General features: G+C 37.1%; 1 protein-coding gene across 6 annotated transcripts in view; it reads left to right on the top strand.

Annotated features, from left to right (window-relative positions):
- LOC100664073 (uncharacterized) overlaps nucleotides 1-24,027 on the top strand; it is a 37,884-nt gene extending 13,857 nt beyond the window's left edge. For 5 of the 6 annotated variants that reach the window (XM_010588589.3, XM_064292397.1, XM_010588588.3 and 2 more), the window contains 6 exons: nucleotides 4,835-4,973; nucleotides 7,371-7,492; nucleotides 9,817-9,927; nucleotides 13,208-13,314; nucleotides 20,729-20,819; nucleotides 23,810-24,027. In XM_010588589.3, coding sequence (XP_010586891.2) covers nucleotides 4,835-4,973; nucleotides 7,371-7,492; nucleotides 9,817-9,927; nucleotides 13,208-13,314; nucleotides 20,729-20,819; nucleotides 23,810-23,926 — 687 coding nt within the window. In that variant the 3' untranslated portion in view covers nucleotides 23,927-24,027. The remainder of the gene's footprint in view (nucleotides 1-4,834; nucleotides 4,974-7,370; nucleotides 7,493-9,816; nucleotides 9,928-13,207; nucleotides 13,315-20,728; nucleotides 20,820-23,809) is intronic. The other variant, XM_010588590.3, reaches the window with a different exon arrangement.
- The last annotated feature ends 1,785 nt before the right edge of the window (nucleotides 24,028-25,812 follow it).

The raw sequence follows: 25,812 nt of genomic DNA, 5'->3' as shown, positions 1-25,812 counted from the left end.
CTGCTCACAAGCTTTTAAGACCCACCATTTTAGGATTTAGGTCTTAGTAAAGACCAACCCAGCAAACCCAACAAAACCCAGAAGCTCTAGTGAGGTAGAACAGACTTAGCCGTGTCTGAAAAGATAGACCTAACTTTTATTGGAGAAGACGATCAGTCAGTCTATCAAAAACCTTTTTGTGTGTGTGTGTGTGTTTCTTTGTTTTTTTTTTTTTTTCATTTATCCCTTACCTTGTTTCTTTAGTTTGTAACCATGCAATATATTTGAAAGAAGGTCAAGATTCCTTACATAGAAGTTTTTGTAAATGGAAGAAAAGGTTTCTTACAGAAAAGAAATTGTTTTTGTAAGACCCTTTCAACAAAATATTTGTTTACTATTTCCATTCTTATCTTTTCTTTGCTTCTCATCAATATTGCTTTTAACGTAAAAGGTGAGTTTTACCATCTCCTTTAAAACAGAAGTGGGTACCTTATGGGAACTTTGATTATTTTCTGCCTTTCACCTCTGCTTTTTTATTCTTGTCTTTCAAATTTAGCTTCTCTTTATTCCCTTTCATTTTTATATGATTTTAAAATTAAGGCAGTAGGCATTTAGTGGTTAAAGATCAAATTTGGAGAAACGGGATTGACTGCAAATGGGCGTGAAGGAACTATTTGGAATGATGGAAATGTTTTAAAACTAGATTGTGCTGGTGGTTATACAACTTTAAAATTTTACTACAAATCATTGAATTGTCTACTTCAAAAAAATTGTTATTTATTATGGGTGAATTTTATGATATGTACAATCTATCCCAGAAATTCTGTTGAAAATAAAAAGATTCTGAAGCCAGAGTGCCTGTTTTGAATCATTTACTAACTCCGTGATGCAGTACAAGTTATTTAACTTCTCAGCTTCAGGTGCCTTATCTATAAAAGGGGATAATAAACCAAAAAACCAAAGCCACTGCTGCTGAATTGATTCCAATTCATAATGACCCTAGAAGGGTCATCAGGTTTCCAAGGATGGCTGGTAGATTTGAACTGCTGACCTTTTGGTTAGCGGCCTGAGCTCTTGTAATTACTATTTGTTATGGATTGAATTGTGTCCCCCAAAATGTTGTCAACTTGGCAAGACCATGATTCCCAGTATTGTGTGGTTGTCCACCATTTTGTGACATGATGTGATTATCCTATGTGTTGTAAATCCCAGCCTCTGTGATGGGAATGAGGCAAGATTAGAGGCAGTTATGTTAATGAGGCAGAACTCAATCTATAGGATTAGGTTGTATCTCGAGTTAATCTGTTTTGAGATACAAAAGATAGAATCAAGCAGAAAGGAGAGGGGACCTCATTACCACCAAGCAAGCAGAGCCAGGAGAAGAGCACATCCTTTGGACTCGGGGTCCCTACTCTGAAACTCCTAAACCCAAGGAAAGATTAATGATGAAGACCTTCCGCCAGAGCCAACAGAGAGAGAAAGCCTCCCCCCAGAGCCAGTGCCCTGAATTCAGACTTCTAGCTGCCTAAACTGTGAGAGAATAAATTTGTTTGTTAAAGCCATCCACTTGTGGTATTTCTGTTATAGCAGCATTGGATAACTAAGACACTAGTAGAATTATTATAAGATTTAAATGAGTTAAGGTATGTAAACTTCTTATAAAAGTACCTGGCACGCACAAAGCACTTTGTAAATGTTACCTGTTTTAGTAGTATAGTTGTGGGCTACTACTATTACAAGGAGCCCTGGTAGCACAGTGATTAAGCACTCAGCTTCTAACTGAAAGGTTGGGAGTTTGAACTCACTGGCTGCTTTGTAGAAGAAAGATGTGGCAATCTGTTTCTGTAAAGATTACAGCCTTGGAAACCTTATGGGACAACTATTCTCTGTCCTGTAGGGTCGCTATGAGTCAGAATCGACTCCACAGCAGTGGGTTTGGTTTGATTTTACTACCGTTACAAAAACTACTGCCACTACTATTATAATGGGTTTTTCCCTGTTACTACATCTATAGTAAGAAAGGATAGCCAAGTTTAAGTTATTCACCAACTTCATTATAATAATCTCATTCATCCTTTTTTACCATATTGATTACTATCCTACAAACCATCTCTGTTCCTAAAATGATCTTCCTACCTTTCTTTTTCCTGATCGATATCGTCCCTTTATAGCATCATGTCAGGGACCTTTTACTTGAAAGCTGAGCTCACTCTTGGCTCTTTTCCCTCTTACTATTTCTAAGATTTACCCATTTCAATTTAACAAACATTTGTTGAGCAGCTGATATGTGGCTGCATTGGGCACTATGGGAGAACTATTAAGAAAAAGACATGAAAAAAAAGAAAAGGACATGATTCGAGTTCTTATGGAATTTACAACATGATGGTTTAGGCATTGCCTTATTTTATAATATCTATCAGACTCTTAATATTGACCCTCATTTCTTCCTTTTTTTTTTGATTTTATGTAACTTTTTAAACGTTACATGAATATGATGAAAAGGTAATTCTTCATCTTTATACTGAAGCCTTCACTAAGCCCATTGGCCCTGGCCCTCATTTCTTACCTTCTAAGAATAAAATCTTCTCCTGATGCCTTGCTTTCTTTAGTTTCCCTTCTTAGATCTGTTAATACCTGGATCTTTTTCCTCTACTTTATCTCTTTAAAAATTTTACGTTTTCCCTAACCCCACAGCTGCTCCAATCTAACTGGTCCTAAAGTCTGTTTTAAATGTTTTTTTGTTTTTGTTTTTTAATTTACTGCTTTAATCATGTTGCCAATTATTTTCAGTCCTTAACCCTCTGGCTCCTCAGTACCTTTCATTTAACAAATATTTTTTGAGTGCCTCCTGTTTGCCAGGCCCTCAAAAAAAAAAAAAAAAAAAAGATGAGGGCCAAGTAGTAATCTGACTCTGCCTACATCATTATCCTGGTTTTCTCTTTCCTATTCCATTTCCCTCACTCTTACCAAGGGTGAAGTTCGCTTTTTTGTTTCTTTCTCCTACTTTTGTACCGCACATGCTTGCTTGTTTTTCTATTCATTTATTCCTAGAGTTAGTTCTCCTGTTTTTTCTCCATACAACCCCCTCCTTCATGTTTCTTCAGATTCCAGCTCTTGTGGGAGACATATAAATGTTGTTTTTCTGAAGCAAATCGTCTCTTCTTCACTGTTCATCTGAAAACAGCAATCCTTCATGTAGTCTTTCAGCCTATTAACTCCTAAGCAAAGGGACTAAATCCTGTACATTTGTAATAGCCTTTGTACTTTGTGAACACAACAAATCTTAGTAGAAACCCACTGCCATCAAGTCGATTCCAACTCATAGCAACCCTACAGGACAGGGTAGAACTGCCCCACAGGGTTTCCAAGGCTGTAATCTTTATGAAGTAGAGTGCCACATCTTTCTCCTGTGGAGCAGCTGGTAAGTTTGAACTGCCAACATTTTGGTTAGCAGCCAAGCTCTTAATCACTGTGCCATCAAGGCTCCCTACAAATCTTAGTAAACATCCAGTCATTTAGAGTGGATTCCCAAAGGAGGAAAATAATGGGCAGTATAAAAATTGACAGAAGCATTTGTAATAAAGTTTGGACATTGTTAACAATAAAATTATATTAGCATTATGACATATCACAATACATAAAATGAGGGAAAAAGTATTCATTGCATGTTAATAGTTAGCCCACATTCTATTATACTAAAAAGTTACTGTTTTATCTTCTTTGATTTCCTTCTGGTCCTTGTGTATATTCATACCTGATTTTTACATGGTTATAAAAAAAAATGGTTATAATATACATTATTTTGGTAAGTGTAGATATAATTTTGTGGCTGTCCAGAAAGATAGCTTGAATCTTTATTAGAGTTAAGATACAATGAATCAGACATTTTCTTCTTTGTAGCCACTTGATGTTATATCATGTACTAGCAATATTAATAAAGAGCTACTGTTTATAAGAGAAGTTTTAAAAAACATTTTGATTATTTGAAAACTTTGCCTTCTTGGCAAAGATTACTAAGTATTTTAATGGGTAAGTCAGGCTCAGGTCTGATAACAGTTTCAATTCTTCCTTTACTAACTAGTGTTATTTCTCTGAAGAAATCTCTCTGGGTATCACTTTCCTTGTCTTTAAAATACTGCTTAAAGCCACTGTTACTGAGTTGATTCCAACTCATGGTGACCTTATAGTACATATTAGAACTGCCCCATAGGATTTCTAAGGAGCAGCTGGTGGCTTTGAACTGCTACCCTTTTTCGATTAGCAGCCAAACATTTAACCACTGAGGGACCAGATATTAGCTAAATAACAAATTGGCTCATAAAGTAAAGAATATTATCAGTGAGTACTGTTCACCTTCAGAAAATCATCTATATGAGACCAAATGGAGGACAGGGAAACCAGATTACTATAAATGAAACATCCAGAATGGAATTAATGAGAAGCTGACACATTGTAAAAACATAACCAATGTCACTGAGCAATTTGTGTAGTAATTGTTAAATGGGAACCTAATTTGCTCTGTAAACCTTCACCAGAAACACAATAAAATATTATCCAAAAATATATATACTACATACCATGGACAAATGATCTCTAATGTCCCTTTGAACTAAAATGTTATGTATTTCTCATAGCCATGTTTTACATCATTTTAGGTCAAATACAAACTTGCTAGTATCTCATAAAGAAAATGAAAGAGAGGCAGAGTTACTGACTTGAACAAGCAAAACTTGTCTTTCTGTGTTTTTTGTTCGTTCCAGAATTTTAGCCTATGAACCACTGATGTTTTGCCTTATTTAACAATAAAAAGAGACTTCTTTGTACTTTGTTCTTTTGATGTTATTCTCTCCACCAGATACAGCAGCAGCCAGAACCCACAGTTCACGTTGATGCATTCCTTTACGATGAAGACTTTATTGATTCATTATGTGAAGAAGGAAAAATGAGCAGAAACTACTGCATGGTGTGTGGCTCACACCAGACGGCACCTTTAGGTAGGTACTCAAGCAAACCTGATGATTGTAAATGTATTCTTCCTCACATGTCATGTATATGCAAATTAATGACCAAGTCATTCGATGTTTTTTGAAGCAAAAAGTCTAATGTGCATCATACCAAACAAACCCATTGCCACTGAGTCAATTCTGACTCATAGCAACCCTATAGGACAGAGTAGGCCTGCACTATAGCGTTTTCAAGGAACGGCTGATGGGTTCAAACTGCTGACCTTTCAGTTAGCAGCCAAACTCTTAACCGGTATGCCACCAGGGCTCCATCGTGCAGCATAGCCATTGCCAAATATGTGGTTTGTGAGATTAAATAGAAATATCGTCTAGGCTAATGTCTCCCACATTAATGCCACATCCTGGAACTGTTTAATCGGATGTGACTTTTCAGGCCCAGAAATTAACAGAGGTGAGTCAGTACAGGGGAACCAACTCATATTCTCCAAAATCAAAAGAGATTGATATATAAACCATAATGCAGATTTGGAGCACTGGTGGCACAGTAGTTAAGAGATAGGTAGCTAACCAAAAGATTGGCAGTTTGAATTCACCAGCCACTTCTTGAAAACCCTATGAGGCAGTTGTACTCTGCCCTATAGGGTCGCTATGAGTCAGAATCGACAACAGCAACAGGTAAATGTGGATTTATTTACAATAAAAATATAACTGCCAAGAAGGCTGAAACATTCTCCGTATAAAAACATCTACTTGAAAAGTCAGATGATAATCAGATATTGTTGGGTGAGCACAGACTCAGAGAACAAAGATACATGATCTTGAGAAAGAGTTTATGCAGGCCATGGTTCAACCCAGTGGAGCATTCCTGGTCCATAAGAGAGAACAACTCTAGTGACAAAATTTCCTAGACTAGACTGAGTCCATGCTACTAATATGTTAACTCTTCTGTTAACACATTCTTTGTTCAAACTAGATGTGATGGTTTGGGCTGTTGCTTTAGATGTTCTATTTCAGTCATCCTGCTTACTTAGATTTAGAGTTAGTGCTGAGAGTGGGCTACCCCTCCAGGTAAGTGAACTTGCCATTTATATTACTGATCTTACATGTCTCTCTCAAAGGATAAATACTGCCAAATTTGAGAATATGTTGCTAACATTAAGATTGTATTTTTAGATAATGTGATTTCTACTTTAGGTAGTTAAAATTCACAGAGTAGAAAAGGAGCTAGACAAGGTAATAGAGGGAACACTAAAAACAAATTGTAATTGTGACACCATATCGAACAAATCTGAATTTATAGAAAAGTCACGTTTGACAAATAAAACTTTGAAGATTAGGATGTATCTTCCCACAAAAATCAGATTATAAATAGTGACTGGTTATCCAGGCCAGGCCAGATGACTATAATGAATCTGAAAAACTATCACCCTGTGGGACTCTCCCTCCCCATGTGACCAGGGGCTTATCTAGCTATAGGACACTAATGGTGACTCTGTGGCCCAAGACAGAAGTGCTAGTGTGGTGCAGGGTAAATGAGGATGAGGATCCTAAGGAGATAAGGACTATGACAGTCAATAGCCTACCTCACAAGAGTTACTTCTGAGGCCTAGTCACACCCTTGATTCTCTTCCAAGGAATTGGCCTATCTGCTTTTATTTTCTTTGCCTCCATCTGTTAGTTACGGCTAAGGTTCCTCCCCTTCTCGACCATTATATTATGTAGGACATACATACAAAGAGTTTGGGTTACGTTCATATCAGAGGAAAACCAGACTCAGGCTATCCCATATATTTTATCACTGAAACTGGGGTGAGAAGATGAAGTAGGAGGCTACAAGTGGCAATTAAACTAAGGGAAATAAGAGCAGTGTATGAGGGTATCTTAATCTCTTTCCATACCAGTCCTCTCCTGCACTCCAGAACGTGTTCTGGGTTGGTCAGGGCTGCTACATTGTACAACTCCAGTGATGGTTATTTGTTTGATAATCTACAGTCTATGCAGCAGTACATGGTAATTCTGAGGTTGTCTTTGGAGTAAGATCAGAGAGCCAATGGTGTGGCAGTTAGGAAACAGTTCCAGGGAGCAGCAGATTATAGGCAGAAGAAGGAAAAAAACAAAGACATCCCAAGCAGCAGTAAGGAGGAAAAGAGGGGCTTAAGGGTAGGGGCGGACATCTGGTAGCTGTTCCCTAGCGGCCTTGTAAATGTCAGAGACTTAGTATTTGGTCTTCTCTGTTACAGCCCAGAGTAGATGAGTAGGAAATTACAGCATTAATTTTTTTTTTCTAAGTAAACTATGGGTGGCTGTCATTGATTAAGGAAAAAAAAAAAACATGGAAATTACTTTATAGGTAAAAGGATTAGAAGTACAGAATGAAATTATTAATACCCAAGTAAAATTTGATGTTCATTCTGTTCTGTTCTCCAGGATTTATTTCTCATTCTTTCTCCCTCATGGAATTGAAGTTCATTTATCATCATGTACTCCCTGATCTGTCGGGAAAGGTCTTGGTTGACGTTGGCTCCAGGCTTGGCACAGTCCTTTATGGGGTAAAGTCTAGCTTGCGAACATACTCAGCATTTGAAAAAAAACTTTCTTCTGGTAGCAACAGTTTTACCTACCACCATCCAAGGTGACAGATTGGGTTTATTTATTACAGTAACAGAATAACAAGAGTAAAATAGTTTAGCATAGGCAGGCACTTAAGTTCTATTTAATAGTAATAATTAAATTGGGTCTTTCAAAGCCCAGCTGTCTCATTTCCTTTACTAGGTTGTCTGTATAACACAAATGTAGAAATATCAACAAAACAGAAGCACATGACCCTCATAACACTTGGCGGTTTTGTCTGTCAATACCACTCTTCTGGAGCCCTGGTGGCACAGTGGTTAAGAACTCAGGCTGCTAACCAAAAGCTGCAGTTCGAACCCACCAGCCGCTCCTTGGAAACTCTATGGGATGGTTCTACTCTGTCCTAGAAAGTTGCTATGAGTCGGTATTGACTCAATGGCAGCGGGTTTGGTTTTGTGTTTTTTTCCTGCCCTTCTGACCTCTGTTTGTACTTACTAAGTAGCTTATGCTGAGCTTTGATAAGAAAAAACCAAGAAAAAAACCAAACCCACTGTCATCGCCAATTCTGACTCATAGTGACCCTATAGAACAGAGTGGAACTGCCCTAGAGGGTTTCTAAGGCTGTAAACCTTTACGGAAGCAGACGGCCACATCATTCTCCCACAGAGTGTCTGGTGGGTTCAAACCACCAACCTTTTGGTTAGCAGCCAAGCACTTTAACCACTGCACCACCAGGGCTCCATTGATGAGAGAAAGCTCCTATAAAAGTACAAATACAGCTGGCCTAGGAAATCACTGTATAACCATATGCAAGTCACTTAACACCTCTGGGCCTCAAGTCCCTCACCTCTAAATGGGGAAACTGAGTGATACCCAAGGACACATCTTGCTCCAAATTTCTGTTACCCAAAGTTTGAATGTAGATGTTTATGAAACATCACTTGAGTGTGAGATTTTTTTTTTCCCCCTTTAATTCACATTATCAGCATTTCCAGTGTTGTTTATCAAAAAACTAAAATGTGGTTTCTGGTTGTCATTAGCAAACTAGTTAAAACATGTGGCCACCAGCAGTAGAGGCTCTTGCCAGAAACAGGCACTCTCAGCCTCCAGCATAGCTGCCTGCTTTGAACAGAAACAGCTAATGCTTAATCAGTTTTTCACTGTGGAAACTTTTATTCTGTAACTATGAAAGATTTTTTTTTTTTTTTTTTTTTTTAATGAAAGATAACCATAATAGAAAATATCAGATGGTTTTTGTTTGGAGAACACTAGAGATTATGATTGTTTACTGTATTTTGTCCACTCTTCTCCATTTTCTGATTTTAGTTAGAAAAGAATAAAACTGAAATGAATGTGGATATGCAGGTATGGGAAACCTTGGTGGCACAGAGGTTAAGTGCTGCGGCTGCTAACCAAAAGGTCAGCAGTTTGAATCCACCAGGTGCTCCTTGGAAACTCTATGGGGCAGTTCTACTCTGTCCTCTAGGGTTCCTATGAGTCAGAATCGACTCTACGGCAATGGATTTGGGTTTTGGGGGGTTTATGCAGGTATGATGGCAGCATTGATGAATTTGAATATGTTGTCATTTTCAATCAACAAAAATTTGTAATACCCACATATGCACTGTTGGATATATTCCAAACATCCATGATGAGCAGCAGATACAAATTTGGTTTTCACATAGATATAAATTGACCTAAAATCTTTAGGAAATGATTTGATCTTTTTCCTTCCAAATTATTATTTTGTTATTTTAACCAGAAATAGGTAAATAACAATATATAGTCAATTCTTGATTATCCTATTAACTAATTGGTTATCCTGTTAACTAATTGATTTCCAGGCACCGTGCCAACTTCCCTAAGCCAACCAGTACACACCTCAGGCTACCTTCCTCTAGTGTCAGACTGTGCATAATTTTTCCTTTTATTTCCCTCAGGTTAATTCCTTTCTTCCCTCCCCCTGATGTAACTTCCTACGAAATTACAAAAAAGAATCTATATGTGGCCATTCTTCTCATTTTCAACTTTGTTGAATGCGTGGTTTTACCGGAAAAATAAGAAACCAATCTTTAAAAATAAAGCTACTTTTAAACAATGGAAATTAATAAACTGTAATCAAGGCCTTCATCCCTAAGAGTCTTTAAGTTCTTGAAGTTATAAATTTTACAGAAACTATGAGATATTATTTTGCTCCTGTTTTTACTTTATTGTGTTTTTTAAAGTTTGATTTTTTTAATTAGAAAGAAGTTTACAATTAAAAGTTAATTCATTTGTATCATAACATATCTTCATATTTTAGGGTTATCTTTACAGTTCAGCATTGCAACTGTATGGAGTAGAAATGAATGAAGACTTTTGCCAGTTGCAGGAAATGGTCATAAAAAAATACCAGTTCACTGACAGAGTAAAGGTATACTTTTAACATATATTCTGTCTGTTGTATAGCATAATTTTAACCAAATCTCTTCGCCACTGGAATTGAAAATCTTCTCTAAAACGCTCTTGGTTGCTGTTGTGTAGAAACAGATTGAGTTCACTTAATACTGTAAAACATTAGTAAAGATGAATTATTGTAGTTATATTCCAGTCACATATTTCTCTTTCTCTCTGATTTTATTAGAAAATACATTTTTTTCTTAATTTTCTTCATATCGGCTATAGTTTTGGTAGCAACAATTTTTCATGTCTACATGTTGGTAAGAAATGTGTTTAACTAAACTCTACGTTGAAAGGAAGAAAAAGGGTTAAGTAACACTCACCATTTTTTATCTTCTTTTCCTGAGTTTTCAGGAGGAATTTTAAATGCCACAGAACAGTAGCTTATGGGGCAATGATGCCCTGGGTTAGGATACCGCAGAGATTTTCTCTTTCTCTGTTCTCTTCGTTATCTCAGACTACTATAACAGAAAAGCCACAAGTGGATGGCTTTAACAAAGAGAAATTTATTCTCTCACAGTCTAGGAGGCTGTGAGCCCAAATGCAGGTTTCCAGCTCCAGGGGAAAGGCTTTCTCACTCTTCTTCGCCCTGGAGGAAGGTCCTTATCATCAGTCTTCCGCTGATCTAGGAGCTTCTCAGTGCAGAGACCTTGGGTTCAGAGGACGCACTCCTTTCCTGGTTCGTCATCCTTGGTGGCATAAAATCCCTCTTCCTCTGTGCTCGCTTCTCTCTTTTATATCTCAAAAGAGATTGACTCAAGATACAACCTAATCTGGGAGATGCTGTCCTACCTCATTAATATAACTGCCTCTAATCCTGCCTCATTAACATCATAGTGATAGGATTTATAACACATGGGAAAATCACATCAGATGACAAAATGGTGGGCAGTTACACAATACTGGGACTCATGGCCTACCTCAAGTTGATGCACATTTTTGGGGGACACAATTTGATCCATAATACCTGTATTTAAGGGGAAAAATAACAAAAAAAGGGAGGGATTTTTGGGAGGGCGGATAACGGGGTAATCCTTATTGTTTCACTAATGATCCTGTGCTTCTAATGGCAATCTGGAGAAGTATTGAGTATCTTTAAAAAAGAAGCCTTTTTACACCATCCTATGACTATTGGCAGCCTTAACAATTTCCTTCCTTGAGACTATAGACAAACACTGATTTGGGGGCCCTAAGATCAACAGATAGGGATTCTAGGATTCTTTTTGATAGTGCTTGTTGAAATCCAACTAGCCTTCAAGTCTCTTTTCATTTATTGTTAACACAGTTTTCTTTAGAATCTAGAAATCTTTGATTGTCTGCTTATACCTAAGAGTGGAAAACAAAAAAGCTGATTGAAGTTCTGAGCATCTGAGTGAGGATTGTTGACTGGGGGCTTCACTGTTGAGTGGTCTTATTTAGATAGCTCTTTAAATCTTTTCTCTTGGGCTGGTCTGATTGCCCAAAGGAAACCTTTCCAATCTCCTAACTGGATGGCTAGCAACTACCTGAGAACCTAGTGGTGGAGGAAGATTGTTGGGGAAGTGGTGCTTCCCAGCATGCAGTGTGTGTATGTTTCCCTAATTCCCTGTTTTCAGTACATTACCCTTGCCTTCAACTGGGCCTAGTAGCTCCTGGTCCAGAGACCTCTGTTTTACCCTTCCAGAGAATAAGTATCTATTCTTTTGCTGGGGTAATAAAAAGATGTATAGGGATCTGGCTCCTTCTTAAACTGACTTTGAACCAAATCTCCTTATACCATTTCTCCCTACCCCTTCACCCAGAGATACGTGGTACCACCAACTATGAGCCTTTTGGAGATTATGTAGTATAAATAAGCTTGCATCTCAGCTTTCCGTATTTTTACCTTAGAAATCAGTTCTCTCAGGTCACCTAAAGTTTTCCACTTTTTTTTCTAACTTACAGTTTTTATGTTTTGTTTCTTCTCCCATTCTCTTTATCCTTTTGGACTTATACCTTCTTAAAAACACCTATTACTTCATTCATATCCCTGGCATTTATTCCTTCAATGGTGCTTCGTAGTTATTATCATAGCTGTTTTATCTCATTACTGGATTATAGTATATTTGAGAGTAGATCTTCTGTCACATTCATCATGGTATATCTCCCTGAGTAGTATCTTGCACGCAGGAGGTGCCCATTCAGTATTGGTTGCATTGATTTTGGTTGCCTTGTGCCCTCTGCACTGTCAGCATTCAAGAATTTGCTCAGAGCCACTCCCTGATTTTTATTTGGGACCTCCAGAGCACCTCTGTTGGCTGCCATAATTAATTGATCTACCCGATTCTTTTTTACACAGTCTATGTGGTGGTGGGGATCCAGAGTGAACAGAGATGGGAAAGCAAAAAGGGGGGAACTGCCTGAGAGCTAAGGTCTATCTGTGTATTGGGAAACAGTGTTGTTAAAGTTGCTGTTCAAGAGACTGTAGGGCAATTTAATTTAAATTACTTTAGTATTACTTTAAAAAGAAAGAAAATAAGAAAACTTAGGTCCCATATCATACTAAATATTATATAATTAAGACCAAGTGTTCATTTAAAAGAAATTGTGTGATATAAAGTAATTAATTTTTTTTCCTCTTTTATAAAATAAAAGTTGTTTGCTTTACTATTGAACAAATAAATGTTTCCTCATGTTACCATGCCTAAGGTCTGCAAGACATTGAATGTAGCCTTAGTTAATTTTTTGAGGTAGATTTTTTTAATTGTTTTGTTGACTTTTTTGTGTAGATAATACTTAGAAGTGAATTTTAGATGAAGAGTTGGACACAGCCAATTAACATTAACACTGTATAAGTTATTTTTATAATTTTTATGTGCTCCCATTTGACTCTGTGATTGAAGACAGATAGTATCCCATTTTGTTAATGAGGAAACTAAGTCTCAGAAATAACTTGAATAAATGGCTACCTAAGAGTACAAAAATGTTGGTAGTGGAACCATAATTTGAACCTATAAACCTTTGACTCTTAGAACTGGAGCTGTAATTATAGTACCAAGAGTCAAGAGAATGTAATTATGACTAAATAAATAATTCCATCTAAATCAAACAGATTTTTACAAGTGTTTTTAAGTATCTCCCATAGACAGTAGTATTAAATATACTATGCTTTCTTCCTTCCTAAGAAGTATTAACCTCTCATGCTGCCTCAGTGGTATCAATGAACCAATAAATACTTCTCATGTGATGTATGGTATAGTACCCTTGTTCTCTTACGTGAATTCATTCTTCTTTAGGTGCTTCATGCAGACATCTGTACCCAGGGTTCACTTCTGCAAAATGCTGATGTTGTTATAATGAATAATGTCTTTGAATATTTTCTTAATGAGGCAGAACAGACCAGGTACGTTATTGATTCAAACAAGAAATTATTACTGTTAAAATATATCCAGCAAGGTATGAAACAGGATTGGTATAGTAGAAATGATATTTTATTAAACTTTTTTTTTTTAAATGACCTTAACTATGAGAATATATTAATAAGGAGATATGTTATATATAACCAAATAAAAAACAAAATTTGATTGTCCAACTTATAAAATGTTAAATCTAATTTGGAGGCAGAAATAAAATGATTTTTTGACCTAAAAATTTGCTTAGCAGTCAGGAATGCATAAGATACCAATTTCTAGTGGACCCCAATGCTTCTTTTCTGCTTCAGTTTTCTTTTCTATAAAATAACATGTCATATCGTTATCCTATCACAAAATGATGGGGATTAACTAATACCTATAAATGAATATAAAGGAGCCCTAGTGGCTCAGTGGTTAAAGAGCTCAGCTGCTAACTGAAAGGTCAGCAGCTAGAACCTCCAGCCGCCCCTTGGGAAACAGATGCGGCTGCCTGCTTCCATAAAGATTTACAGCCTTGGAAGCCTTATGGGACAGTTCTACTCTCTCCTATAGGGTCAGTATGAGTTGGAATCAACTCGATGGCAGTAGGTTTGGTTTTTTGGGGTATAAATGAATATGTAACAGGATATAGGAATATTGGAAAACAGTATTAATTATTGAACGTTAAAAATATTCTTGAGGTGGTAACAATAGGTTCCTAGAGTTTATTCCACTATTCAAGTACTGTAGAAACTAGCAAATCTATGATCACTTTCCTGACTTCTGTGCCATAATTTAATGCTTTGTGGCCCATCAGGACCTATAAAACCCATTGCCATTGAGTTGATGCTAACCCATAGGGACCCTATAGTACAGAGTAGAACTGTCCCATAGGGTTTCCAAAGAGCAGCTGGTGGATTGAACTGCCAAATTTTGGTTAGCAAACATAGCATTTAACCACTGGGCCACCAGGGCTCCATCAGGACCTATAAAACCCCGTTGCCGTTGAGTCGAGTCCGACTCATAGCGACCCTATAGGACAGAGTAGAACTGTCCCCATAGAGTTTCCAAGGAGCGCCTGGTGGATTTGAACTGCTGACCTTTTGGTTAGCAGCTGTAGCACTTAACCACTACACCACCAGGGTTTCCATCAGGACTTATAAAAATAAAAATAAAAAAAAAAAAGGTTCTTCTAATTAGAAAATTCCTGTATTTTATTGTCTAAGATACTGATTCTGTGACCAGTTAGAATTGCTGATTTCTTACTTATCCTAGTGGCATGTGTGTACTCCAGATGTAGGAAAACTCCTCCCCATATGTGTTAAAGGGAATTACATTAATATACTTGGATTAGTGCATCAGTAAGGCTTCCATTACAGGAAATAAAAATGCGCATAATTACGTATGTAATAGTTAATGCACTGAATGGAATCCTGAATCCCTTAACCTCTTTATATTGTCACCCGTTCACCATCTTCATTCTTTCTCACACAAAACACACACCCCCATTACTACTAGGTTGTCACTATGAAAGTAACAATTTAAATAGTTTAAAAAAAACTAGCTAAACAGGAAGCTAATTATATAGTCAGCTCTCAACCAGAATGGGATAATGTTTTTTGGTCACAGTCTAAAGATAAGCAGCACAGCATGAGCAAAGTTGTTTTAATCATAGTGACCTCTTTAAGCATAATTTCCAGTGGATAAAATATAATTAGTCATTTGTTTTTTTAAGTTAGTGACCCAAAAAAAAAACAAACCCATTGTGTCGAGTCGATTCCGACTCATAACGACCTATAGGACAGAGTAGAACTACCCCATAGAGTTTCCAAGGAGCACCTGGTGGATTCGAACTGCAGACCTTTTGGTAAGCAGCTGTAGCTCTTAACCACTACACCACCAGGGTTTCCAAAGTTAATGACAGGTAGCCAAAATGTTGCATAATTGTTAGAGAATGAAATATTACTAGGTTTATATTACAGGCAGTCCCCAGGTTACGAACACCCAACTTACGGACAACTTGTCCTTAAAGAACGGACTGCCATAAAGCCTATTGTATTAAAAATTTGAGTTAAATGCAATGGTTCATAATAACAGACACACACTACTTTGTGAAGCTCATGAAAACTTTGCACAGTTTAGAAGTGTTTAAGTGTTTTATATGCATAGAAAGGTAAAATATATACTATATACTAAGACAAACATTTGACTAGCTGATGCTAAATAAGAACCTTATGTACCTGTTCCGACTTACCTACAGATTCAGCTTAAAGACAGACTTAGGAACTGCTGTTGTTCATAATGAGGAGACTGCCTGTATAGAGAGGTTGAAGGGGAAAAACACGTAAAACTTTTTGGAGATTCATTATAGAAAGATTTGAATGCTGAAGAATGATGAAAGCTGTTGGTGAACTTGATACTGGATATACTGCATGTTTGGGTTGTTTTTAAAACTTCCCTGGTACATCATTCAGAGACTGCATGATTCACCGAATAGGTATTAACCATCTGTGTTAGTTCAGTAAATTCTCCTTGTGCAGTCTAGTGCAATGAATTCTAAAAATAGATAGGTTCTAGCCTCTCATGGTTAATTTATTATCTTCATTATGAATGACAGTATACAGGAGTAATTTTAGAAATCATAGTAAGGCATTCTGATATTGGAATCATTCTGATAAAACTTAGCATTTACGTATATATTAGTTCTCTACTACAAAGAGAATAGATGGCGTAGCATTTAATCTCTAAAGACTTGTAATCTAAATCAGAATCTCAGGACAAGTGAAATGATACAGCTTTTTTTTATAGGAGTTAGCATGTAAGAAGAAACCTCAATACGTCTGTAATAATAGAAAATGTATACTCAGAAAAGGCTCAGACTTCACAATAAGACAGATACCATTACAGGGTAACATCCCAGATTTGTAGAGCAATTTTTAGTTTAAAAGGTCCTTCTATGTAGTTTTTCAGTAGGTAAAATGAATACAACTGCTATAGTGACCGTTCACCAAAAGCAAAGTACTGTGTTGAGAGCCATACCCAACCATACGATATACTCAGCTCCTTCATTCTTGTTAAATAAACTTGTAAATATGTCATTTTTGGATATCACATCAAAATACAAATAGCCCTAACCCAAACAGTGGTATTTATTATCAAACACTGTCTCGTGATTTTAGATCTAGCCTGAGAAAAAGAACATCTTTATTATTTTACTTAATAAACTACAAAATTTACTAAACCTAATAGCTATTTCTGTAACTAAAATAAGTACAAATGATACTTCTTCCCACCTGCCCATTGCAAGGAATGTGTATCTCTTCTTTGCTTGACCATTGCTCCTCAGTGGTAGGATGTGCTATGAAGATTCATGCACAGCATAGAAATCCAGTTCATGGTTAAACACTTGGTCAAACCAACACTGCCCTCTGACACATATATACACACAGTATTGTAGCACTGAAGCTGGCTTATGCCACTAACCTTCTCAAGTGCCATGTTGTACTAGAAGTCCTTCCATTGAATGTTACTGGCAGCCAAATAAAGTATGATTTTACTCTCGATGCTGTTTTTAAAGATCTAATCTGTAAAACCTGTTGCCATGGAGTTAATTCCAACTCATGGCAACCTTATGTGTGTCAGAGTAGAATATGCTCCATACGGTTTTCAATGGCTGATTTTTCAGAAATAGTTCACCAGCCCTTTCTTCTGAGGTGCTTTTGGGTGAACTCACACCTTCAACCTTATTGGCTCCGTACATCCTAATGTATATTATATCCTTATTGTTGGTCTTTGCTTGGTCTCCAGCTTCTGTGATCTTTCTCCGTGATTCTTCCCCACCTCTATCCCCAGCCGTCTCAGCTCTGTCCCTGTCTGTAGAGCCAAATTTGACACAATTCATAAGAGATCTAAGGGCCATTAGCTGCTGAGCCTTATGGGTAACAACAGAACATTGTCTAGTATAATCCTAGAAGATGAGCACCTCAGGTTGGGAGGCACTCAAAATATGACTGAGGAAGAGCTGCCTCCTCAAAGTAGAGTCAACCTTATGACATGGATGAAATAAAGCCCCCAAGGCCTTCATTTGCTGATCTGGCAGGATAAAAATGAGAACTAATAATGGCAAACATCCTTTGGTAGTCAGAATGTATGAAGTATGAATCAAGGAAATTGGAAGTCATCAGAAATGAAGTGGAACTCTTGAAGATCGATTTTCTAAGTGTTAGTGAGCTGAAGTGATCTGGTATTGGCCGTTTTGAATACTACAGTCATGTGGTCTGCTGTGCTAGGAGTGACATATTGAAGAGTAGTACCATTATACTCATTGTTAAAAAGAACATTTTGAGACCTATTCTGAAACACAGTGCTGTCAGTAATAGGGTAATATCCATACATCTCCAAGGAAGACCAGTTAATATTACCGTTATTCAAATTTATGCACCAGCCACAAATGCTACAGATGAAGAAATTTTTTTTATACAAACTGCCACAGTCTAAAATTGATCAAATGTGCTGTCAAGATGCATTGATAATTACTAACGATTGAAATGCAAAAGTTGGAAACAAAGACGAAGGATCAGTAATTGGAAAATACACCCTTGGTGATAGAAATGACGCTGGAGGTCACATGATAGAATTCTGCAAGATCAACTTACTCATCGGAAATACTTTTTTTCAACACAGCCAATGACTGTACACATGGATTATACAGGATTGTCAGATTGACTACATCTGTGGAAAAAGGCAATGGAGAAGCCCAGTATAGTCAAGACAAAGCCAGGGGCCAACAGCAAAAGAGAACACTAATTGCTCATATGCAAATTCAAATTAAAGCTGAAGAAAATTAAAACAAGTCCCACCAGAATTTAGAGACTGTCTCAAGAATAGATTTGATGTACTGAACACTAATGACCAAAGACAAGGAGAGTTGTGGGAAGACATCAAGGACATCATACATGATGAAGTAAAAGGTCATTAAAAGAGAGGAAAGAAGGAAAAGACCAAAATGGATATTAGAACAGGCTCTGAACTTGCCCTTAAGTGCACAGTAGCTAAAATGAACTGAAAAAATGATGAAGTAAAAGAGCTGAACAGAAGGTGCCAAAGGGCTGCTTGAGAAGACAAGATAAAGTATTATAATGAAGTGTGCAAAGACCTGGAGTTAGAAAACCAAAAGGGAAGAACAAGATCAGTGTTTCTTAAGCCAAAAGAACTGAAGAGAAAATTCAAGCAACGTTGAAGGATTCTGTGAGCAAAAAGTTGACACAGAAAGCATCAAAAGAAGATGGAAGGAATACACAGAGTCATTGTACCAAAAGGAATTGGTCAGTGTTCAACCATTTCAGGAGGGAGCAGATGATGAAGAACTGCTGGTGCTGAAGGAAGAAGTTCAAGCTACACTGAAGGCATTGACAAAAAAAGGATTTTCAGGAATTTACAGAATACCAACTCAGGTGCCTCAACAAACAGATACAATGCTGGAAGCACTTATTTGTCAAGAAACTTGGAAGACAGCTACGTAACCAACGAGCTGGAAGAGATGCATGTTTGCGCCCATTCCAATCAAAGGCAATCACACAGAATGCAGAAATTATTGAACAATGTCATTAATAGCACATGCTAGCAAAAATCTGCTGAAGATAACTCAAAAAAGGCTGCAGATATAAATCAACAGGGAACCGCCAGAAGTTCAAGCCGGATTCAGAAGAGGATGTAGAACAAGAGATATCATTGCTGATGTCAGATGGATCTTGGTTGAAAGCAGAGAATACCAGAAAGATGTTTTCTTGTGTTTTATGACTACACAAAGGCATTTGACTATGTAGACCATAACACGTTATGGATAACATTACAAAGAATGGGAATTCCAAGACATTTAACTTGTGTTCATGCAGAATCTGTACATGCATCAAGAGGCAGTCTTTCAGACAGAGCAAGGGGATATCGTGTGGCTCAAATTTGAAGAGGTGTGTGGCAGGGTTGTATCCTTCCCCCGTACTTATTCAATCTTATACAAACAAATAATCCAAGTAACCAGACTATAAAAAAGAACACAGCATCAGGATTGGGGGAAGACTCAGATAACAACCTGTGATATGCAGATGGCACAACCTTGCTTGCTGAAAATAAACATAATTTGAAGTACTAACTGATGAAAGTAAAAGAGTACAGCCTTCAGGATGAATTACACATGAATGAGAAGAAAAGAGAAATCCTCACAACTGGACCAATAAACGCTGTCATAATAAATGGAGAAAAAATTGAAATTGTCAACAGTTTATTTACTTGGATCAACAATCAACACCCATGGAAGCAGTAGTCAAGAAATTAAATAACATTTCCCATTGGCCAAATCTGCTGCCAAAAACCTCTTTAAAGTTTTTAAAGGCAAATATGTCACTTTGATGACTAAGGTGTGTCTACCCAAGCCATGGTCTTTTCAATCACCTCATATGCATGCGAAACTGGACAATGAAAAAAGAAGACGGAAAAATTAGTGTAGAGTATTCAAATCATGTTGTTGGTGAAGAATATTGAGTATAATGTGGACTGCCAGGAAAACAAACAAACCAGCCGTAGAAGAAATACTACCAGAAGACTCCTTAAAAGCAAGGGTGGTGAGACTTTGGCTCACTCACTTTGGACATGTCATCAGGAAAGAAAATTGCTAGAAAAGGACATAATGTTTGATAAAGTAACAAACCCATTGCCATCAAGTCAATTCTGACTCATAGCAGCCCTACAGGACAGACTAGAACTGCCCCCTAGGGTTTCCAAGGCTGTGAATCTTCACAGAAGCAGACTGCCACATCTTGCTCCAGTGGAGTGGCTGCTGAGTTCGAACTGCCAGTCTTCAGGTTAGCAGCCAAGCGCTTTAACCACTACGCCAGCAGGGTTCTTTGGTAAAGCAGAGGGTCAACAAAAACAAGGGAAACCCTCTGTAAGATGGTTTGACACAGTAGCCACAACATCTTGCTCAAACATATCTAAGGTCATGAAGATTGCAAACTGGGCAACATTTCACTGTTTTATACATCAGGTAGCCATGAGTTGGAGCCAACTTGCTGGCAACTAACAACAAAGCTGCTAATCCAACTTTGACTTGTTGTCAGTTCTGAAAACTGAGTTTTGACCTATATACACAATATAAATATATATATATACACACACACAATATAGAGTAACCCAGATTCCATTCTGTTAATCTTTTCCGTATCGTAACCTCACAATTTTGCCAATACCTCTTCAGGAACTGGAGAACTAACCAATTTCTAGTATGTTGCTATAGACCTATTTCCTGCCGGCAAACTTTTTTGCCCATCTAAATTTCTAAGATATTACCTGGGCTGTCTTTTCTTTTGCCATACTTTTTTTTTTAATTTTACAGTTTCTGGTAACCTAGCATCAGTTTTTAATGTGTTGTAGAGCCTGGGAATGTATCAGCCATAACGTAAGGAAACAAGGATCATTATTAGTAACAGTGCCAAGTCTTGAAGAGTCTCTCTCTGGTCTTCAGGTATGTAAGCTTCCTTTCCAGAATTTTTGTTGTCAGAACTTTTCTGCTGCTTTTTTCTGATAGCTATTACAATATTCTAGAAACATCTGTCTAAACATACTGACAGATGATAGAGGGAGTAGCAGGACCTTATGGCTTAAGTACTGGTCTGTGATTTCTTTACTGGCCTCCAGAGATTTGAAATTTTAACTCTTATATTGATGTAAAGGAGCCCTTGTGGTACAGTGGTTAAGCGCTCAGTTGCTAACTGAAAGGTTGGCATTTCGAACCTACCCGGTGGCTCCATGGGAAAAAGACCTGGTGATTTGCTCCCATAAAGATTAAAACTTAAAAAAAAAAAAGAGAGACCCATTGCTGTGGAGTTGATTCCAATTCCCAGTGCTCTGTAGGACAGCGTAGAACTGCCACATAGGGTCTCCTTGGCTGTAATCTTTATGGAAAGAGACTGCCACATCTTTTCCTGCAGAGCAGCTGGTGAGTTTGAACCACTGACCTTTCAGTTAGCAGCTGAAGGCTTAACCACTGCACCACCAAGTCTCTTTCCCATGAAGATTACAGCCTAGAAAACCCTATGGGTAGTTCTACTCTGTCACATGGGGTCGCTGTGAGTCAGAATTGACTGGACGGCACCTAACAACATATTGATACAGATTCCCTTGCTACTTCACCTGATTTATTCTGCTGTGGGGCTGTATAGTTTTAGGTTCATTAAAGCTATTGAGAACACCCACAGCATAATTTTGTCCCTCAGAGCAAAAGGAACAGAGTTGCTCAAGGCTTCTGGAATCAAATAAGTAGACTGAAGGCCCACATACTGTTTAGTGGGGTCACTAGGGTTGATGTCACTCAGTGCGGTAACTCATGGTATCACCCACCCCACCCTGTGGACCTCCTCCCGTACCAGACCCTACAGAATCCTTGGTAATGTTTTTTGTACTGATGTTACTCGTAAATCATAATTCCTGCATATCACTCCTTTTCCTTTAATTAGGACTTCATTCTCAAAAAAGTTATCAATACAGATTCACAAATACAGATTACCACAGTATAAAACCAGAAAATTTTACAAAATCAATGACTATAAAAACACCAGCAGCGATGAAAACAACAGCACATGCTTGTAGCACATGCAGATGAAGCCACGTGATTCAAAACATCCTTGTAATTTGGTAATAATGATAGCTCTGACTGGATCACATTAACTCAAAACCAAACCCACTGTCATTGAGAAGGTTTGAAAAGTAAATTAGCATAGGGTTTTAGTCTTATAGGTATATTGATACATGTAAGGCGGGCCTGGAGATCCTGTTGGCGTAGTGGTTAAGAGCTACAGCTGCTAACCAAAGGGTCAGCAGTTTAAATCCACCAGGCGCTCCTTGGAAACCATATGGGGCAGTTCTACTCTGTCCTGTAGGGACCGTTTGAGTCGGAATCGACTCAAGGGCAACAGGTTACAGTTATTTTATGGTGAAGCTGGGCTTGTGAAAACTGCTTTTGTTGTTATGACTAACTATAGGGATACTTTTATAGACAGTCATTTTGGTGTCACCACCTCTGATGTGTCACCCAGTATGGTCTACACCTCTTGCATCCCCCTAGTGATGCCACCGATACTGTTTACAGTTTGGCTTCTAGGTCAGTTTGAGATCTTGCACGGACTACTTTGTTCCCTAGATTCTCCATATAAAATAAGGTTAATATTTAATAATAAGATTCAATCCAATAAATTAATCCTTCTATGAAGGTTAATTAGTATTCATAAAGCTCTTTGGAATTCCTAGAGTAAAGAAGCCCTGGTGGCGCAGTGGTTAAGCACTCAGCTGCTAACCAAAAGTTCAGCAGTTTGAACCCATCAGCACTCCATGGGAGAAAGAAATGGCAGTTTGTTTCTATAAAGATTACAGTTTTGGAAATCATATGGGGCAGGTCTACTCTGTCCTATAGGGTTGCTATGAATCAGAATCGACTCAGCAGCAGCTTATTACATGTTTTAATACAGATATTATTTTCATTAGTCATGCTCTCCCAGAAGCACTGCCAAATTTAAGTACCCATTTCTTCCTTGGAAAAAGTAACCAATCACCAATATTACCTTTTTAAAATTTTTTCATCAATCATCAAAATTACAAATGTAATTCATACTTGTTATGACAAAGGAAATAATCCAGAGATGTGTAAAGAAAAGATGCTGGTCTCCCCAGGCATCCTTACCCTGACACTTCATTCCTCCCCAGTGAGATTGCCAACCCATGAGGGGTGTGATCCTGGCATACTTTTCCCATACTCATAAAAACATAACCTTTTAAAGTATGTGGTATCCAGTTTGTTATAATTTCCATACATATTGATATAATTTAGCAATTTTTTGCTTATCAAAATAATAGCGTTCATACTAAATACATAAATCTGTATTGATAATTTTTAAAAATTAATACTTAATGAAAGAGCCTTATACATAAACTCTTGAATAAGTTTATTGCATTCCTATTTAAGGGAACTTCTTTAAACAGATATTTTCAGTGATTGTTCCAGAATTTCTGTGGTGTGAAGACTAAAGTTTTTGACATGAGGGGAGGGGCCTGTTGAAAGTTATAAAGGAGCTGAGCCCTCCTCAAACCACCCCTTAGTACTATCCCTGTGTGTTTATTAACAGTTTTTCTGTGTTCTCTGTTTATGCTCATTGTTTTCGTCTTTATTGTTTAAGCCTAATGATGATTATTAAACTAGTTGCATTAAAATAATTACTCCATTATGTATTTTCTTTATTCTTTTAAGTTCCAAAATCAAAGTAAGTTAGTCCCTAAACAACAAACCTACCATTTAGTACCATAAAGAATTGTTTTTGTGGCACCATGCAGAGTTTAGTCATGCCCGTTGTAATAAAAATCTGCTGTGTTCAATTACTTGATTAGTGAAGGTCTCTTGAAATTCAGAGAATAGGATCCATCTGCAATTTTAATGTTTGTTTATAAATCTTTTTTTTTTTTTAGACTAATATACAGTTATCCCCTTGGGTTGAAGAGGTACCTCTGAACTATGATGTATACCCAGAAAATGATATTGACAGAGAAGCTCTTCAACAAATACATTTATATAAGATTCTATAGCACTAAAAGACTCCTGCCTCGGTGTAATGTTTTGTTGAGTATATTACAAAATAATGGGGAAAAAAAAAATAACCCCAGTATCCTAACACATATTTTTTCCATATATGTCTTTCTAATCTTCGTACATATGCTTATATATCTGTAAATAGTTGTATAACTTTGCTCTATTTTTTGTAATAGTATAATTAAAATATTTATCTGAAAATAATTGTTTTCTCTGGTTTCTTTTATTCTGCTAGAAATATATGAATATTTGGGGGGTTTTTTTGGTCACTAATTGTGTAGGCCAAATCTAGATATGGCCAAAAAAAAGAGACCAGAAATAACTTCTGTCATGAGGGAAGGGTAGAGAGGAAGAATAGGTTATATGGTCTCCTATTTGTTAGATATCTGTTCTGTTAGCTTCCTTGTACACAGCTTTATTTGAAGAGGCTAGCACAAGGACCAAAATGAAAAATAGTTAACAATGGCTAGTAAAAAAAAGAAAAAAACTTGGAAATAGAGATTATATCTAGGCAAAACAATTACTGGTGATTTTTTTTTTCTTTCTGAGTTTTACTGTGTTCCATTTTTTTCTATAATGATTTATATTTCTTTTGAATTAGGAAAAGCAAAACTTTTTAAAGAATGCAATGGAACTTCAAAACTTGAACACTTAACTAGTTCTAGTACTTTTGTATCTAGTATTTTATTTAAATTATTTTTAAAAAACACACATTTTAGAATTGCAGAACCTTTTTATGAAAAAGAATTTGTAGTGGCAGTCTATCCTAACTTTTAAAAGGAAGTTATTGGTCAGTGACTGAACAAAATGCTACTGCCACGTAGAATTTCCAAGGCTGTGAATCTTTACAGAAGCAGACTGCCACATCTATCTCCCTCAAAGCAACTGGTGGGTTCAAACCACTGACCTTTCAGCTAATAGCCGAGCATTTAACCACTGTGCCACCAGGGCTCCTTATGATATTAAGAATATTGGAATAAATACTAGAATTCCAATACCCAATATTTGTTTTTTACGTAGGCATTACTTATTCCTGCTAACCCATAAAACATTCTTAACTATACTCGCAACCGGAAAGAAGTTAAAACAGAATTGAGAAGTCATTCTCAACCGTAGCATCTCTAAGTAACAGTTGGTAGTGTTTCCAGGAGGCTATGCAGATGCAATTTGGGAAAGAGATTGATAGAAAAGGAAAAATGTAAATTTTAAATATTTCTAAATATAGCTATTATTAATGATTCTTTTATATATAATAAAATGTACTTATTGGCTTATCATAATAACATATTTAGGCACTTAAATTTCAAACACAACAAACAGTACTGCCTGTAGCACGTATTGAGAATATTGCCTAAGAAACAAATAGTAATAATCCATGCTGGGGTGGTGGGGAGAGGATGAGTTTATTAGCAATATGGCACATAATTACAAACATAACATTCACTGAATTTCACTTTATACTGTGCCTATTCTTCGGAAACAGTATACCAACTTTGACTCCCAATTTCTCCAGTGCTGCCGTGGTCCTGAGTACATGCCAGAATGCCACTTCTAGAGTGCCCTGGACAAGACCTAAGGAGAGAGAACACTAGGAGCACCCTGGACTGTGAGGAGAGGAGTCTGTTTGTAAACTTAGTTTCAAATCATTCAGTCCCTCATCTCTAAAATAAAAACTCTTCAGCTCCCATTAGTGTAATATAGTTAAGAGTACAAATTGTAGGTGGCGTCCACAGATAAGAGATTAGAGCTACAGAAAAAATGGACAATTGTTTACAAAGTGCTATCACTGCTATGTTTATTTAGACATGTTAAACTGTAGATCTTTAGTTGATGGAGTGGAAAAAAGGCAAACTTAGCCTAAAACATTTAGAAATACTCTGCA

The sequence above is a fragment of the Loxodonta africana genome, chromosome 10 (genome assembly GCF_030014295.1).
Source record: "Loxodonta africana isolate mLoxAfr1 chromosome 10, mLoxAfr1.hap2, whole genome shotgun sequence".
In the NCBI taxonomy this organism is placed as follows: domain Eukaryota; kingdom Metazoa; phylum Chordata; class Mammalia; order Proboscidea; family Elephantidae; genus Loxodonta; species Loxodonta africana.
The sequence above is the reverse complement of the archived record's forward strand: the minus strand, read 5'-3'. Positions and strand labels throughout refer to the sequence as shown.